The sequence below is a fragment of the Phoenix dactylifera genome, chromosome 16 (assembly GCF_009389715.1).
Source record: "Phoenix dactylifera cultivar Barhee BC4 chromosome 16, palm_55x_up_171113_PBpolish2nd_filt_p, whole genome shotgun sequence".
In the NCBI taxonomy this organism is placed as follows: Eukaryota; Viridiplantae; Streptophyta; class Magnoliopsida; order Arecales; family Arecaceae; genus Phoenix; species Phoenix dactylifera.
The window spans coordinates 845,695-861,416 of NC_052407.1; the positions used below are offsets into that span (position 1 = coordinate 845,695).

At 39.9% G+C, this 15,722-nt stretch overlaps 1 protein-coding gene across 1 annotated transcript; it reads left to right on the top strand.

Moving 5' to 3' along the window:
* Nucleotides 1-2,385: 2,385 nt before the first annotated feature.
* On the top strand, nt 2,386-7,586 carry LOC103720107 (ent-kaurenoic acid oxidase 2-like). The gene is made up of 9 exons (XM_008809667.3): nt 2,386-2,664; nt 5,646-5,970; nt 6,057-6,206; nt 6,334-6,591; nt 6,680-6,763; nt 6,849-6,927; nt 7,028-7,134; nt 7,228-7,346; nt 7,452-7,586. The coding sequence occupies exons 1-9, from the start codon at nt 2,402-2,404 to the stop codon at nt 7,540-7,542; spliced, it is 1,476 nt and encodes a 491-aa protein (XP_008807889.3). The 5' UTR covers nt 2,386-2,401; the 3' UTR covers nt 7,543-7,586.
* The last annotated feature ends 8,136 nt before the right edge of the window (nt 7,587-15,722 follow it).

The following is a 15,722-nucleotide window of genomic DNA, read 5'->3' on the forward strand; positions in this document are numbered from 1 at the left end:
AAGTAAGACCAACCAGTAGTAGTAACAGCAAACAAGGCAGAACTAAGCTTCCACCTTTCTGGGTCTTCGACAATCCTCACATGCTATTCGGCCGTCAACATATTTGTGCTGACAGCGGTGGTTAGAGAAGAAGTGGAGAAGAGGAAGGAAAGAAAGAATGAGAACCATCAGAACGGTAATTTAGTGGATGGTTTGATGCAGATTAAGGATAAGGAGGGGAAGCCAGTGATCATGAGGTGGTGGATAATATAATATCCGTCATTGCAGGGCATGAAATTTACTGCCCTTGCTGCAATGTGGGCTCTATATCACATCTTTAGATCATTAGAGGTTCTTCGAATGCTTGGGGTAATTTAAAGTGCTGCTCTAGAATATACTCTGTCTTCCCCTCAGCAATCTCAATTTACATTTTTCATGCAGGAAAAAAACAATCTATAAGCAAGGAAGAGAGGCACAAATGAAATAGCACTCAGTTCTAAGGATGCAATACAGACCTGAGGATGCCAATGGGGATGGATATCTGAGTATTTTACCCATCGGAATGGTTTTAACCAAAATTAGACGAGGATGGTTTCGGTGATGGATTTAAAAATTAAAAATTATCTGGTTTTCGTTTCAATTAAGGTTTTGATGATTCTCCAACCTAAAACTAAATCTAACGCAGAATCCAAAACCAAAACTAAAACCGAACATATCTGATATTTAATACCATTAACTTCTTTTATACTTTGTGTAAATCCCAAAAAGTTATATTATAAATTTGGTTAGATTATTGAATATATTATAAAAATTATGAATCATACCTTTAATTTGGTTATTTATATATGAAAATTTTGAAATGAATAAGAAATTAATGGTTTTCAAATTTTTGGTTTCAGTTAAAGTTTTTATTTTTTAAAGTCAAAAAAAGAATTTTCAGAATAAATTATTTTTTTTGGGCATTACAGTTACAAATTTAGTGAAAAACATGGCAATTTATGTATAATTTTTCGTTCTACAGGCAACGAAACTTACTCTAGCAATTATCAACTTTTTAGAAATTAGTATTTCTTTTATTTTCCTCCTTTCTTTCTTATTTTCCTGAAACAAAGGAAGGGATTGACAACCAAAAATATTAGGATTTATCCAAGGATACGACTAGTGTTTTATTCTAATGAAAGAAAGCAAGACATGAGCAAGGATCAAAACAGAGTACGTTGAAGACTAGCTAACGCCTGGATTAATCTTGGCCAAAGTAGATTGAAGCTAGCAACCGTCTCAGCGCTTGCAATGACCGACCGAGTATTGGAGAAACCCAGTATTTTAAAACATGTAATTCCATGGCGTCATAAAACCTCACCTCCTCTGCTCCTACTTACATGGCTTGCCTTTTCCTTTATTTTGTTCAGATGCATACCATAACCCAACGCCATCAGTATAAGTGAGATCACTGTCGTGTCTGGTGCATGACACATGGCTAGTAGAGTTGGTGTGAGGTATCGATCTCCAGATGAAGACATTGCCATGCTGTTTTGGAGCAAAGTCAGATACGGTGCAGGAGGATCCAACTCCTGGCGAGCTAATGAAGCTCCAGTGCCACCACTCTTTAATACCCCGGCCCCTTGCCAATTCACCGTGGCAGGAGCAGATCGGTGCAATTCATGAGGTTCGTGCAACCACTGGGTGACACATCAACACTGTCATGCCTCCGCATTCGTGGAGCACGAGAGGCACCCAGTGCCCACGTGGGGACCACATGAGGGGAGAAACATGGGCTTTTCTGCCGGATATTGTCCGATTCCGGAGCTTCACGCAAGCGTCCTCCACCCCTTTCCGGTTTTATTTTTTTCTTAAAATGCGCCTGCAGGATTTGGAGACACCCGCCTCATATGACCAAGCTCTGTAACGAGTCTTTCCGATGTGGGACTATTGAGCCTCAAATCGTCACCTTATCCGATGGTGGGAAGGATGTAAGGCCCAATAGTCCCGCATCGGAAAGACTCATTCCAAAGTCTGGGCATATGAGGCGGGTGTCTCCTAATCCCGCAGACGCATTTTGGGAGGAAAACAAAACCGGAGAGGGATGAAGGACGCTTGCGTCAACCCCCGGAATCGGACAATATCTGGCAGGAGAGCCCCGTGTTCCTCCCTCATGTGGCCCCTACGTGGGCACTGCCGCACGTGCCGGGTGCAGGCGGGGGCGTGACAAGCACTACGTTGGATTGTAACTCTGAGGGTAACATCGAGTAGGACGCCTTGCCGACCAGCTTGGGTCCTTCTTTCCAAATCTTGCCATCTTGTCTGTTTGTGGACAGCAACGCCCAAGGAATCCACTGTGAGGAATCAAAGGCATCCCTTAATATAGAGAGACCTCTCCTTAGATCCACAAGAGAGGAGAGGGCGAGCTACTAGTTTTTCAGGCATGGATGTCTTGGCGTTGGCTTGGTGGTGTGGCCTGGTTATGGGTGCAGTCCCGCTGCTGCTACAAGCATTGTGGTACTTGAACGATGCCTTCTTCTTGGCTTCCCTCAGGCTGAGACCAACCCGTAGCAATGGCAAACAAGGCTGGGCTAAGCTTCCACCGGGTCACATGGGGCTGCCGTTCCTTGGGGAGACCCTCGCCTTTCTCTGGTACTTCAAGATCCTTCGCCGGCCCGACGACTTCATCAAAGCCAAAAAGCAAAAGTTTGTACAGACTCTCCTTCCTTTTTTCTTCTTTCCTTTCTTTTTCATAAAAATTTTCTCCTCTCGAGAGGGATCCACCCATGTTTCATGAGAAGCTTGAACTACTAGATCGAACTCGATATCTCCCATGTTTCATGTTGGAACGTTAGCAACAGTGGTAACATCCTGCCGGCTCTTTAAAAGGATCTCTCCGTTGTTTCACATTCCAGTTAATTAAAATGCTAGCACTTAAAAATAGGACTAATTTGATCCGAGAATGACGTAAAAGTATAACAACTCTCGTGGATAACGGGATGAGCACCTTATTGGAATTTTTAGATGACTGATTTTACTTTGATTTATTATGTAATACAGGCTAAGTTGTTATCTGAATAAATATTCAAAGAGTCCATAATTAATTTGTAATCATATGATTAGCTTGGGCTCTATTGGTGTAGTAACTATCAATATAGGCCTGATTTGGTTAATGGACTTTATAATGAATTGATCCAGTAGTATTACTAATTGGATTAGGGCTACGTCTGGCAGAGCTTTTGGTGGGTTAAAAAGCACTTTCTGACCCTCCAAAAGTACTTTTAGATGGCATAGGGATATTTGGTAAAAATAATCGGAAAGATATTTTAGCTTTGCTAGAAATCTAAAATAGCTTCTTGGGAGAAGCTCTAAAATGGAGCTGCTTTGGAAAAGCACTTTTAGCATGAGTCGAAAAGCTATTTTGATTTATAAATTTTTTTGAACTAAAATACCAATGATAAAATATTATAATTATAGAAAATATCCCTTTATATTATAGAAATCTTGTAGGAGTCCCAACAAAGAAAACAAGGAGCCTTAATCGGCTTTGGTTTTCACGTGATTAAGGTATTCCTTTTTTTTCTATTTATTTATCCATCATTTTGATTTTTGTTTGAGAAAAAAAATAGCTTTGTTCTCCATTTTTTCTAAAACAATCCGTGATGAAGTCTCGTCATCGTCCCTCTCTTCCATCGATCTCTCTTTCTCTCCTTCCAAAACTTTCTCTTCATCTCTAATGCTGTGGTCCACACTAAGAGGTCAGCATTTAGAAAAATAAAGAGAAAAGGATAAAGAGGGAGAGATTGGGTGATGGAGGACTGCGACATCGCAGTCCAACTCTCAACGTGGACCGCAACATCGTGGTCCTCCTCTGAGCGTGGACCGCGATAAATGAAAGTTTTAAGCGTACAGGTATTGCATAAGCATGAAGGTATTACTTATGTTATAACTGACATCATGAGTCGTCTTGAGACATAAAGATGAAATTGTGACATAAGCTTGAAATGTTATAATTATAGCAACCTTTATTTGAAAGCATAAAGAGATTTCATTTGAGACCATAAAGTGGACTGACGATGAACTTTATATTTTTTGTTTTGATCACCTAAGGGTACACATGCAACATCATTGAGATCCATGTCAATGAAATTATTAACATCTATAACCATAGAAGGGCCTTATGTCAATAAATGATATGAAGACTGCTATTACTCGATGTCAGTAGTTTTGTTGGACCGGACTTAAGATGTTGTTCATTCAGGACATTTACATATGTGGCTGCATAAGATGAACTTAGCTTCAGAGTTATTTTCAAACTATATATATGTAATAAATAATGTTTTAAAAAAGTTAAAGTCTTAATTAATGTTGCCCAAGTGGGAGAACATTGGAATTTCCCATAAAGTGGGCTTCTATTGATAATGGACTGATTTTATTTTGATTTATTACATAAAAAAAAGACTAAGTTGTCGTCTGAATGAATATTTAAGGAGCCATAATTGATTTATGATCATATGTTTAGTTTGGGCCACATTGTCTTAGCTATGTGGTATACTAAGTATTAGTGTATGCCTGATTTAGTTAATGGGCTCTATAATAGGTGGACCAATTAATATTACTAATTAGTCTAATGCTCCAATCCATATATATATATATATATATATATATATATATATATATATATATATATATATATATATATATATATATATATATATGTTTGTTGAGAATCTCTAGGGCATAAAAGATCTCTACGTCTCTAAAGGCACCTGTCCCATTGAGAGACAAGCATTTAGGAGGAGAAGGAGAGGAAACTCTATCCCTTTTTTTTTTTTGTACTTTCTTCTTTCAGGAGATCCCACCATGATCAATAGCTGTTGGGGCTCTCAAGGTACGTTTTGATTATTGTAGTTTATTTTTATAGATTTTTTTATGTTTTAATCTCCTTGATTGGACAATAATGCCAAAGTAGACAACTCTCATGGACAACACGATAAGCGCCCTGGCATTTGCGGTTAGGAACTGCCTGCAGAATTCTCAAAAAAGCTGAGCCTGTTTTATAAGAATTACATGGGAAGATTGCTTGTTATTGTACAGCATTATTAAGTTAGAGATTAACAACTTGTGGATGTCATGCAAGAAACCTCGGAGTACTTAAAACCACTAATCAAAATAATCCATTTTCTTTGTTCTCCCTCCAGAACATGCAGTAGTAAGCTTTTTTTTTTTATCTAAGGTCTCTCTTTCATTTTTTTATGATAGAAAGATAAACAAATATATTTACAATAAAATATCTCTATGAGAGAAGATCCTAAATGATGAATGGAAAATTTTTCACTCCAGATTTATTCATGTCACACCCTTAATTTGAGAAACAGGATGTACTCTCCAGGCTTCTACGTGCGGTTGTATCCCCATTAGTGTCATTATAGGCCAAGCCAACTTACCGATTTCTTGGTCTTCCAAAATTAAAAAAAAGAAAGGAGAAAACAAATCAAAGAAATCTTGGTTAGATTGCTACTTTTAAAGCAGAACAAATTGTGATTAATGGAAATTGATTATTAATGTATGGAAATGATTCCTGATGGCACTACAAAACTTTTTAAAGACGAGGCTGCACAAATCTCAGCTGGTCCAAACCACCACTGCTTTTGCTGCTATTGATATATGTAACGATTTGTTGGTAGATATGGGGAAGGAGTGGGGATGTATAGGACCCATCTCTTTGGATCTCCCACCATCCTCACATGCTCTCCGGCCAGCAACAAGTTTGTGCTGAAGTCCGCTGAGGACTTCCGTATCTGCTGGCCGGAGCCTGAGCTCGTCGGCTTCTCGTCCATCGTCAACGTGGAGGGAAAGCAGCATGCAAGGCTGAGGAGCTTCGTAGTTAATGCGATCAATGAGCCCCAAGCACTCCGGCGAATCGCCCGCATGGTGCAGCCACGTGTCGTTTCTGCGCTCCGCTCTTGGGCAGAGAAGGGCACCATCAATGCCGAGCTCGAAACCAAAAAGGTTTGATCTTCTTAGCAATGGAAAAAGCCATGATACTCATAGTTCTGACATGAAACATATGGTAAAATTTATGGCATAGATTTCAGGTGACATTCGAGAATATATGTAAGATGTTTGTAAGCATGGATCCCAGCCCGGTCACAGATGAGATAGATCAGTTGTTTGACGGCCTACTCAAAGGCTTGAGAGCATACCCGATAAATTTTCCAGGGTCAGCATTGCACCATGCTCTCAAGGTTGGATACTCTCATTGCTATTTTCTAGTTATTAATTCGACTACCACATATGCTCTTCAATTTTTCTTCTGTTTTTTCAAAGACCGGTACTGGTCGTGGTATGATGAATTGAATTTGCGTGTGACAGTGTCGGAGAAAGCTGACCGCAGTGTTCAGAGAAGAACTGGAGAGGAGGAAGGGAAGAAAGAATGAGATCCATGAAAACAGTGACTTAATGGATGGTCTGATGCAAATTAAGGATGAGGAGGGGAAGCCGCTGACTGATGATGAGGTGGTAGATAACATAGTCTCTTTAGTCGTCGGAGGGTATAAGTCTACAGCGCTCGCTTCAATGTGGGCTCTTTATCACATCTCTAAATCACCAGAGGTTCTTCAAAAGCTTCGGGTAATTGAAGACACTTCCTGAGAAATATTCCTCTTCTACTTATTGCTGAACTTCTAAATCAGGCACGTAGTTGTTTCTTTTCATGCAGGAAGAGAACAGGATAATAAGCAAGGGGAAGCAAGGGGAGTTCATTACTTTGGATGATATATCACAAATGAAGTACACAGCTAAGGTCTGGGATTCACTATGGATCATATTTCGTGCAAATCTAAACATAAAAATAGGTTAACTATTCCTTTTTTTTTTCAAAAAAATAGGTAGTGGAAGAAACAATAAGATTGGCGAATATTGTTGCCACTCTTTACCGCGTCACCAACAGAGATGTTGAATACGGAGGTAAATGAAAATGAGATTTTTTACCTCCCCCTGCCCTGTATTGGATATGTGTGCTATAATGTTTCATCTTGGAATGCAATTAAACAAATAAGGGGTGCAGGTTATAGAATACCAAAGGATTGGCAAGTTGTTGTCTGGCTCCGATCCCTTCATACAGATCCAAAGAATTTTGACAATCCACTGAGTTTCAATCCCGACCGCTGGAATGTAAGTTGGCATAACCAAGAACGCACCAGTTTTTAGTTTACAAACAAGAAAGCTGTTTTAATTGTGACTAATTGGAGCTTTTAACACTTGAAGCAACCTGCAAAGCCTGGAACATTCCAAGTGTTTGGAGGGGGGCATAGGATCTGTGCTGGGAATATGCTTGCGCGAGTACAGCTTGCAGTAATTCTTCACCATCTCTCTCTGGGCTATAGGTAATGCTTTATACAACTCAGTTTCATGAGAACAACCAAAAAGATATCAAAATGCTTAATTCCTATCGGTGGTACCTCGACATTTTTTGCTGTCGATTTTTTTAGGTGGGAGTTACTGAATCCTTATGCAAAGATGACATACCTTCCTCATCAAAGTCCAGTTGATGGGGCCGCCATGGCATTCAGCTCGCTTTGAGAACGCCTTCTCTACTGAGCCATATCTACTGCAAATTGAGTAGCCCGTTTCAGCTGTTCTGATTCGAGAATAGGGAAGTTCTAAGATGGGCAATACCAAGAAAGTTGATTAGGTTCTTATCATATGATGGTTTCCTTCACCAGTAAGTAAGATCTAGGGTCGAGCTTCTTATGTACGTGGATTTGTATGGAGATTGAACGCTAGTTCGTCTTGATGTGTATAAACTTAGTTGTTGATGATTGAATAAAAATCATTATGCAAGGTAAGCTTTCCTTACCCCCCTGCTCTCTCTCTCTCTCTGTCTTCCTTCTTTCTTTCTTTTCATTTAATTTTTTGGTAGATGAGGCCTCCTTGCACAGCCCTAGCTCCTTTGGTGACCTGAAACCCTCTCAACCAAAACATAGACAGCACTCAATCTCATAAGCTCAAGATCATTAAAAATAGATGGAACAATGTATCAGGCTTACCGTGCCCATGATTCACCTGCCACGACAACATTTCTTCTTGGTCCTCGTTCCAGCTGCTCTATTTCCTAAGTCAAAGCTGAACTTAAAATCTGATGTTGTGTCTTTAGGTCATGCATTTGAACTCGTGAACACTTTCGATAATGTCAAACTTGGGTTCAATTTATGCTTGTTTGTAAATTTTTTAGATCCGCAGTCAAGTACATCAATCGGTCATTAGCACTGCATGATAATTGGCACATTTTTCTGTGCTCCGCTAACAAGTAACGTAAGATCAGGGGTGGCTCCACTTAAACTAAGGTGGTGCATGAGATCGGGTCTTGCAAGTGTGGTCATTTTTTTATACATCGTCCATTCCCCATGGCTTAATCCGGCCAACCTCGATCGCCAACCAGTTGACCCCAAGCTGTCCCCAACCTGTTCCCATTGCATAAATCCCAGCTCTCCCTGCGAGCACCTCGATAATCGTAGAGAAGGAATCAAACGCTGACGAGAGTAGCGAGAAGAGAGAGGAAGGAAGGAGTAACCGGCGATGTACGTCTCAGTGCTTGCTTGGTGGCTTGGCCTGCTGCCGGGCGCCACTCCGTTACTGGTCCAGGCCATCTGGTATTGGAACGACGTTCGTTTCTGAGCTTCCCTGAAACTGAGATCAGGCTGTGGTAATAACATCAAACAAGGTGAAGGAAAGCCCTTCCTTGGAAAGACCCTCAGCTTCCTCCGGTACTACAAGATCCTTCGCCGGCCCGATGACTTCTCAAGATGAACTTCGATGGCGGTGTCAATGAGAGAGGTGGCAGTGGTGGCGCCAGATTTGTCATCGGAGATCAAGAGGCCAAATTGGTAGCAATTAGGGGCTGACGGATTTCCAATCAAATTGTAGTTGGTGCCGAGGCCAGAGCCGCGTAGGAGGGAGTCTCCTATGTGAAGCGTATGCTAGGCACGGACTGCATCGTCCTTGAGGGAGACTCAACCAGGTAATCGAGTCGATTCAGGAGTTGGGCCATGGGGCCGGTGGGATGCGGTTGATTTACGACATCCGCAGACTATTGGATGAGTGCGTCTCCTACCAGATCACTCATGTCTACCGAGAGGCGAACAGTGCGGGGTGGCTTTCTTTGTGGCTCAGTACTCCAGAAATTTTATTTGGAACAACTATGTCTTAGTTCTGTCTTTGTTGTATGCTCTTATCCTTTTTGACTTTATGGGCTACACTCACACCCGATACTTGTGAACCACCATTGTACCAAAAAAAAAAAAAAAAAAAAAGCAGGTTGGCAAGTTCTCCGTCACCACCCTCCTATCGTCACTGTTGCTGTTAGTTTATGTACCCACTTGTACGTAGGTGTGGGGAGGGAGTGGGGATGCATAAGAACTATATCTGTTTGGGGTCTCCCACCATCATCGCATGCTCTCCAGCTAGCAACAAGTTTGTGCTGCAGTCATCTGAGGTTTTTCGCATCAGATGGCCGGCACCTGAGCTTGCTGTCCATGATTCTATCATCAATATATGGAGGGGAAACAGCATGCGAGGCTCAGGGAATTTATGCTCGATGCCATCAACCAGCCCGACTCACTCCGGCGGATTGCCAGAATGGTGCAGCCGCGGATGGTCTCCGCGCTTCAGTGCTGGGCAGAGAAGCGCACCGTTAATGCACTGTTAGAAACCAGCAGAGTCTGCCTGTTGCACTCCGATTTGTATTTCAGAGTTCGTTCTTTGTCAATGAATTAGCTAGGTTCCCCATCATATTGACTTATGAAAAATTGTTCATAAGATGATTTGAATTTATTGGGATGATTAAATAAAGCTATCATACAAGTTTATATCTTCGAGGAACTAGTTGATGAAAGCGTCTTGCAGAAGTAGTGGTTTGGTCATCTTTTCGTAAGGCACCGGTGCTAAGGTTGAAATCGGATCGAATACTAGTATATCAATATCTATATTTATTTTGATTAACTAATATACATATAGATACGGATGTTAGTAGGATGCAAAAATTTGTATCCATATTTAGTTTAAACGGATACGGATGCAATTCGGATACTAAAAGTATGCATATAAATACGGATATAATCGGATAATTAAACTTTATGACCACAAACTCAAAAATATTACTAAGTGGATTTATGAGTGCTACATAAAATTAAATAGGGTTACAAATGGAATCGGATATTCGGATACGGATTGTATAGTTGTCCATCCATATTCACATCTTAGGGCTCGTTTGGTTCGCAGGAAGCATTTTCCCTCCTAGGAATATGATTCCTGGGAAACAAATTCCTAGGAAAAGGATGTCTAGGAAAGTACTTTTGGCATGTTTGGTTGACCATGGGAAAGTGACAAATTTTCAAAGTGCTTATGTTTGGTTGGCCATCCACTGTCCTAGGAAAGTTATGTATAATTCCTATTATGCCCTTAATAAAAATTAGGTTTTTAATGTCTCTTTAATGCTTCTTTAATGCTGAAGGGACTTTTTGGGAAAAAGTAAAAATGGAGTAATTCCTGCCTCATGGAAAAGTAACTTTCCCATGTTTCTCATGGGAAAGACTTTCCCATAAAATGTGGGAATCATATTCCCATGGGAATTCAACTTTCCCTTCTCTCTCCTTTGAAAACTCCAACCAAACAAGAGGCATCTCATTACTTTTCCGTTGACCACACTTTCCCCCCTTCTTTTCCCGCGAACCAAACGAGCCCTTATTCTTTGATGGATATGAATGCAATCAAGGATATCAGCTGGATGCTTAAATTTCTATCCACATTCTGATAGTTTCAAATACGAAAATAGATCTGAACGGATATTATCCAATCTACTTTTACTCCTAACTAGCACTGGACTGCAGTGCAAGTTGGTTTGGTCTGCGCTAGTTTTCGTAATGCATTCTTGATTAGCAAATTGCTTAAATATATTATGGTCCGGCTCTTAAGAAAAACATAGCTCTAAAGTTTTGAAAAAGACAGATACTAAATGTTAAGACCTGTGGTATATATTTCAGGTGACATTCGAGAACATATGCAGCATGTCTGTGAGTATGGAACCTGGGCCACGCTTGGATGAGATCCACAAGTATTTTGAAGACCTAGTTGCAGGTTTCAGAGCATATCCAGTCAATTTCCCTGGAACACCATTTCACCATGCTCTTCGGTTTGGAAACATTCAGATTTCATCCTTCCCCCCCTTGTTGCATGTATTCATCTTACTATTACATTTAAAGGACACGAATTACCTGTTTTGCTGTCCGGCAGTGTCAGATGAAGCTGACCTCCGTTGAAGGTAGAATTGGAGGAGAGAAAGCAAAGTAAGTGTGAAACTGAGGAAAACAATGATACTTATTTAGAATACTATATTCCCCCCCTCTCGAAAGGCAAAGCAACGAGGATATGCCAAAATCCCAATGTAATGTTTTTCTGGAAATAATGTTTTTCTTTCTTCAGAGGCGGCCTCTTCCTTTTTTGAATTAGCAGAATCGTCAGCCCTTGCTAAGCCTGCTGAATTTACTATATCTCCATCTGCTCTGTCATTGTCCGGAACAACTGCCACTTCTGCCCGGAGGTGAAGCAGAGAGAGAAAGCCCTCGTCCCTCTGTTAGGTAAGTCGGGGGTATAGATTCTCCACTTTTATTCACATACTTATAAGTCGATAAAGTCAGTTTTTAAGAAGTTGTTTCATCGTGCAATCTCCCTTTAGTCAATAATTCTTATAGTTGAAAAAGGGATTTATGGATAAGATTCCAAGGTGAAAGAGGTGTAACTTAGTGATGATGAGGTGGTAGATAATATGATCAAGTTTGTCATTGCTGGGTATAAATCTACTGCCCTTGCCACAATGTGGGCTCTTTATCACATCTCTAAATCACCAGAGGTCCTTCAAAAGCTTCGGGTTACTTAAGCCACCACCTCCCCGAGGATACAGTCCTTGCCTACCCATTAAGTATGAGCCCCTTTTCATGCCGGAAGAGAACACAGTGACTTTATGTCATGTCTCGAATCCAAAGCACAACAGAATACCTGCATGGTGGACCATACAAACATGCAAAGCTACAAATCATATAATTTCAAAGGAATAATAGTAATTCTTTGATTCTTGAAAATTAATTTAATTAAGATCTAAACAAATCATCCTCATAATCAATTGTTCCATAAGTCAAATTATGCTGACTAATTATTATGATTTAATTTGAATAAAATGTTCAAACTAAACTAGTCTAGCTAGTCTAACCGGAACTCCAATAATTGTGAATATCTTCAGAAGATCTAGCATACTCCTTCAAATCTCGAGCAATCATTGGTCAAGATCTGAAAAATAGAAAAAAGACAGAATAATGAGCTATACTAGTCCGGTAACAACACATCCAAGTAGGGTTTAAGCATGCTAAGCAAATAAATAATCGAATAACATCATACTGACTAGGAATAAATCAAATCTCGAATAATACATATATTTCTTTCAAAATTTATTTTTCATAAACTGATGCTATAAATCCAACATCAGGCTATGGCCACATAACCTAGTAGCATGGGTCAAATTGCAGATATAGGATGCACAAAGTGCCAGATAATAGATACCACTATTCTAATCACTAATAGCTCAATGTCGAAACTAATTTCTCAGATTATAAGTTGACAAGGCCAACAAATAATTCCTATTGGTGGGGCTAGATCAAAGTGTGCTAAGAATATATACATATAAAACAAATTTCATAATTTGTCCAAACATATTTTCCAAATTTCATAACATAACATGTTTTAAAATAATTACTATTGTAATAATAGCATGCCTGACCCGTTTAACAGATATCACAATCAAATTTAATAAACTAATTATCATTTTACCAAAAATTCGAAAACACACTTTGAAGCATTAAGTTACTTACATCTTCTTGCTTCAAAATTTTACTTCACTTAGATGAATCAGGTTCACCTACGTTATTATCATTAAAATATAATTAATTTTATCATTATCTTAGAAGCCAAACAAAATTAAAAATTAAGATAATATTGGGGGTACAGTCTCATGCCCAAATTAGGGTTAAAAAAAAAGCAAGGTCGGTCAGCCGGCAATACCCGACTGCATGGGTTGGTGTAACAATGCAGGACCTCACCCAAAAAGGCTAGTCGGAAGATATTTTCTGGATTCCTTAGTCTTGTATAAGTATCCAAGATCTTTCAGGCAAATAATCAATATAGGACTAAATACACGCTTGCATGGATCCTCTTATACTCTTTTCGTTTAAGCCCTGACGTTCTCGTTAGGCTAAAAATCTATATCCATTCAAATCTAATTAAGCACCGCAACCAGCTCGTGGTCAGTCTCCATGAATTCATACTGCAGTGTTCTCTAGTCCATCTAGGCTATAGGCCGAGTCCGTTCTGATACTATTTTGTAGCAATGTAGGATCTTACCCAAAAATACTAGCCGAAAGATATTATTTGAGTTCCTCAATTCTGTATAAATATTCAAGATCTTCTCGACGAATAACTGATGTGGGACTAAACACATGCCCGCACAGGTCCTCATAATTAATGAGAAACGGATGAAATAATATAAAAAAAATTATTGTTGAATAATTGGTTACATTTGAGATATATATTTATGTGTGTGTGTGTATGCTTCTTCGAAAAAATGATAATGAGAACATATGTGCATGTTATTTATATAAACTTGGCGAGTATTGATATGATATTCATTTTATATTGCTAGTTGATTTTTTTTTATTACTTATAGTGTAGCGGTTTGGAATTTTTATTGGGCTGTAAAGCTCACAGCCCCATTCATCTTTTTTTTTTTTAAATTGCAGGTTGCGTAGTACTTAGCTATGGTTGAGATCACAAGTGAAAAGAATGAATAGATAGAGCATCACCGATATTGGTTGCATGATTAAATTCGGTAATTGGATCAGTTTTATTGTTCGTTATGAATTGAGATCATTACTGTTCACGGATATTGAGGTTGTGATAAATTTTTCAAGCTTAGCATATTCTCTAGGGCTTTGCCCTAGGAAGTGTGCGGTCGTATCGCATTCCGGACCCGGATGTTGGGTTCGAGGCGTGACAATCGATCTGAACAAGATGAACTGAACTAGTCAAGATCAGATATGATTTGAGTGACTCAATGTTGGTTAATAATAACCGAATTTCAAAAGAACTTGACAAAGGCTGAGATAACGAGTCGGCCTACTACCTGGGTACCGGGGCAATTCGAGGCCTCCACATTGGGGTCAATTAGGATCTGAACAAAAAGGAAGATAGGGATTACATTAAGATCCCTAGGAGTGCTTACAAAGAATAAGAGGAATGAGAAATAATATAGAAAAATAAGAAGAAAGGAAGAAGGAAAGAAGAGGAAATAGAGGAAGAAGGGGAATAAGAAGAGAAGAAAGAGAAAGAGGGAGATGACCACGTTTAGGTGGCCGAGGTGGTTGACAGCCAGAAAATCGGCACCCGCCAGTAGGGCGACTGACGACAGGGCGGTCGACAATGAAAAAAAGGAAAGAGATGGCCGAAAGCAAGGATTTCAGTCCTTTTCCTTTCCTTCATGATTCCTCAATGATGGGCCTCGTGTGATAGCCCAGAGTGGCATAGAGGACAAGTCCCCATCTCCGACAACAAGCTCCGGTAGCGGAGGAGGCCGAAAAAAAGGCATTTCAAATCGAAAAAAATAGGGGTTTGTCGAATCTAAAAATAGAGCCCCTTATTTTCGAATTTTTCTGGCGAAAACTCGGCCGGAGGTGAGGCTAGTGAACAAGGAAAGAAAGGAGAAGGAGATTAAGACTCCCCTTATATAAGACACTACTCAGTCAATTGTACTATTAACTTCTCTGTAAGCATGAAAAATCTTAATATAATAGAATGTGCGCATCATTCGCCAATAATTTTAAAGAAGATGATAGAAATTAGTTTCATTAAACGATGATTTTGAAAGTCATCTAATAACTATAATTGAATCTTCCTCCAAATAAATATGGGTTATCTTCGGAGTCAGAATAGCATAATTCAGTCCTTCCAGTATTGTACATAACTCGGCCAATGGAACAGTCTCCTTCCGGAGATAGCAAGAAGGTTTTGCATTACAAACAAAGGCCCAAGTAAATAGATTTTTTTAGACGGAGATCCAAATAAATAAATTGTATCATAATAATACAAATATTTTGGAATTAAGTTATATTAATTAAATTTTATATTTTTACTTGTCAATGATGTTAGTTTGGTTTTTTCCGTTTTTTCTTGCACACACGTGCCAATATGTTCAGATCGGGATCCTGCACGTCCAATCCGGTCTGGATATGGACACAGACATAACCGATCCTTATTTGGCTGCTGCCCTGCGACCACAAGAAAAGATTTGCTTGGACCTCCCCGGGGTCAGGGCCTTTGGTCCTCCCGCGGGTCCCGCGTACTTATCCAGAACCTGCTTTTGCTGTTTGCCTTCCCCAAAATGGCCTTCTCCGATTCCGACTCGGCAAAACACCAAACGGCTCCGTTTCTCTGCCCCTTCGCGCGGGGTTCGGGTTGTGTCGTTCGCCGGAAACAATGATGGATCATTCTTTTTTTCGAGACGTAAACCGTTGGATCTCGATCCGCACGGATCTCCGAGCACTCCGTCCTCTCTAGTCTTTTCATTCATCACTGCACAGCGATTATTGTGCGATCCAACGGTGGATTTGCGCGAAGGAAGATAAAAATCCTACTTTCGCGCGAAAGATACACCCCCACCGGCT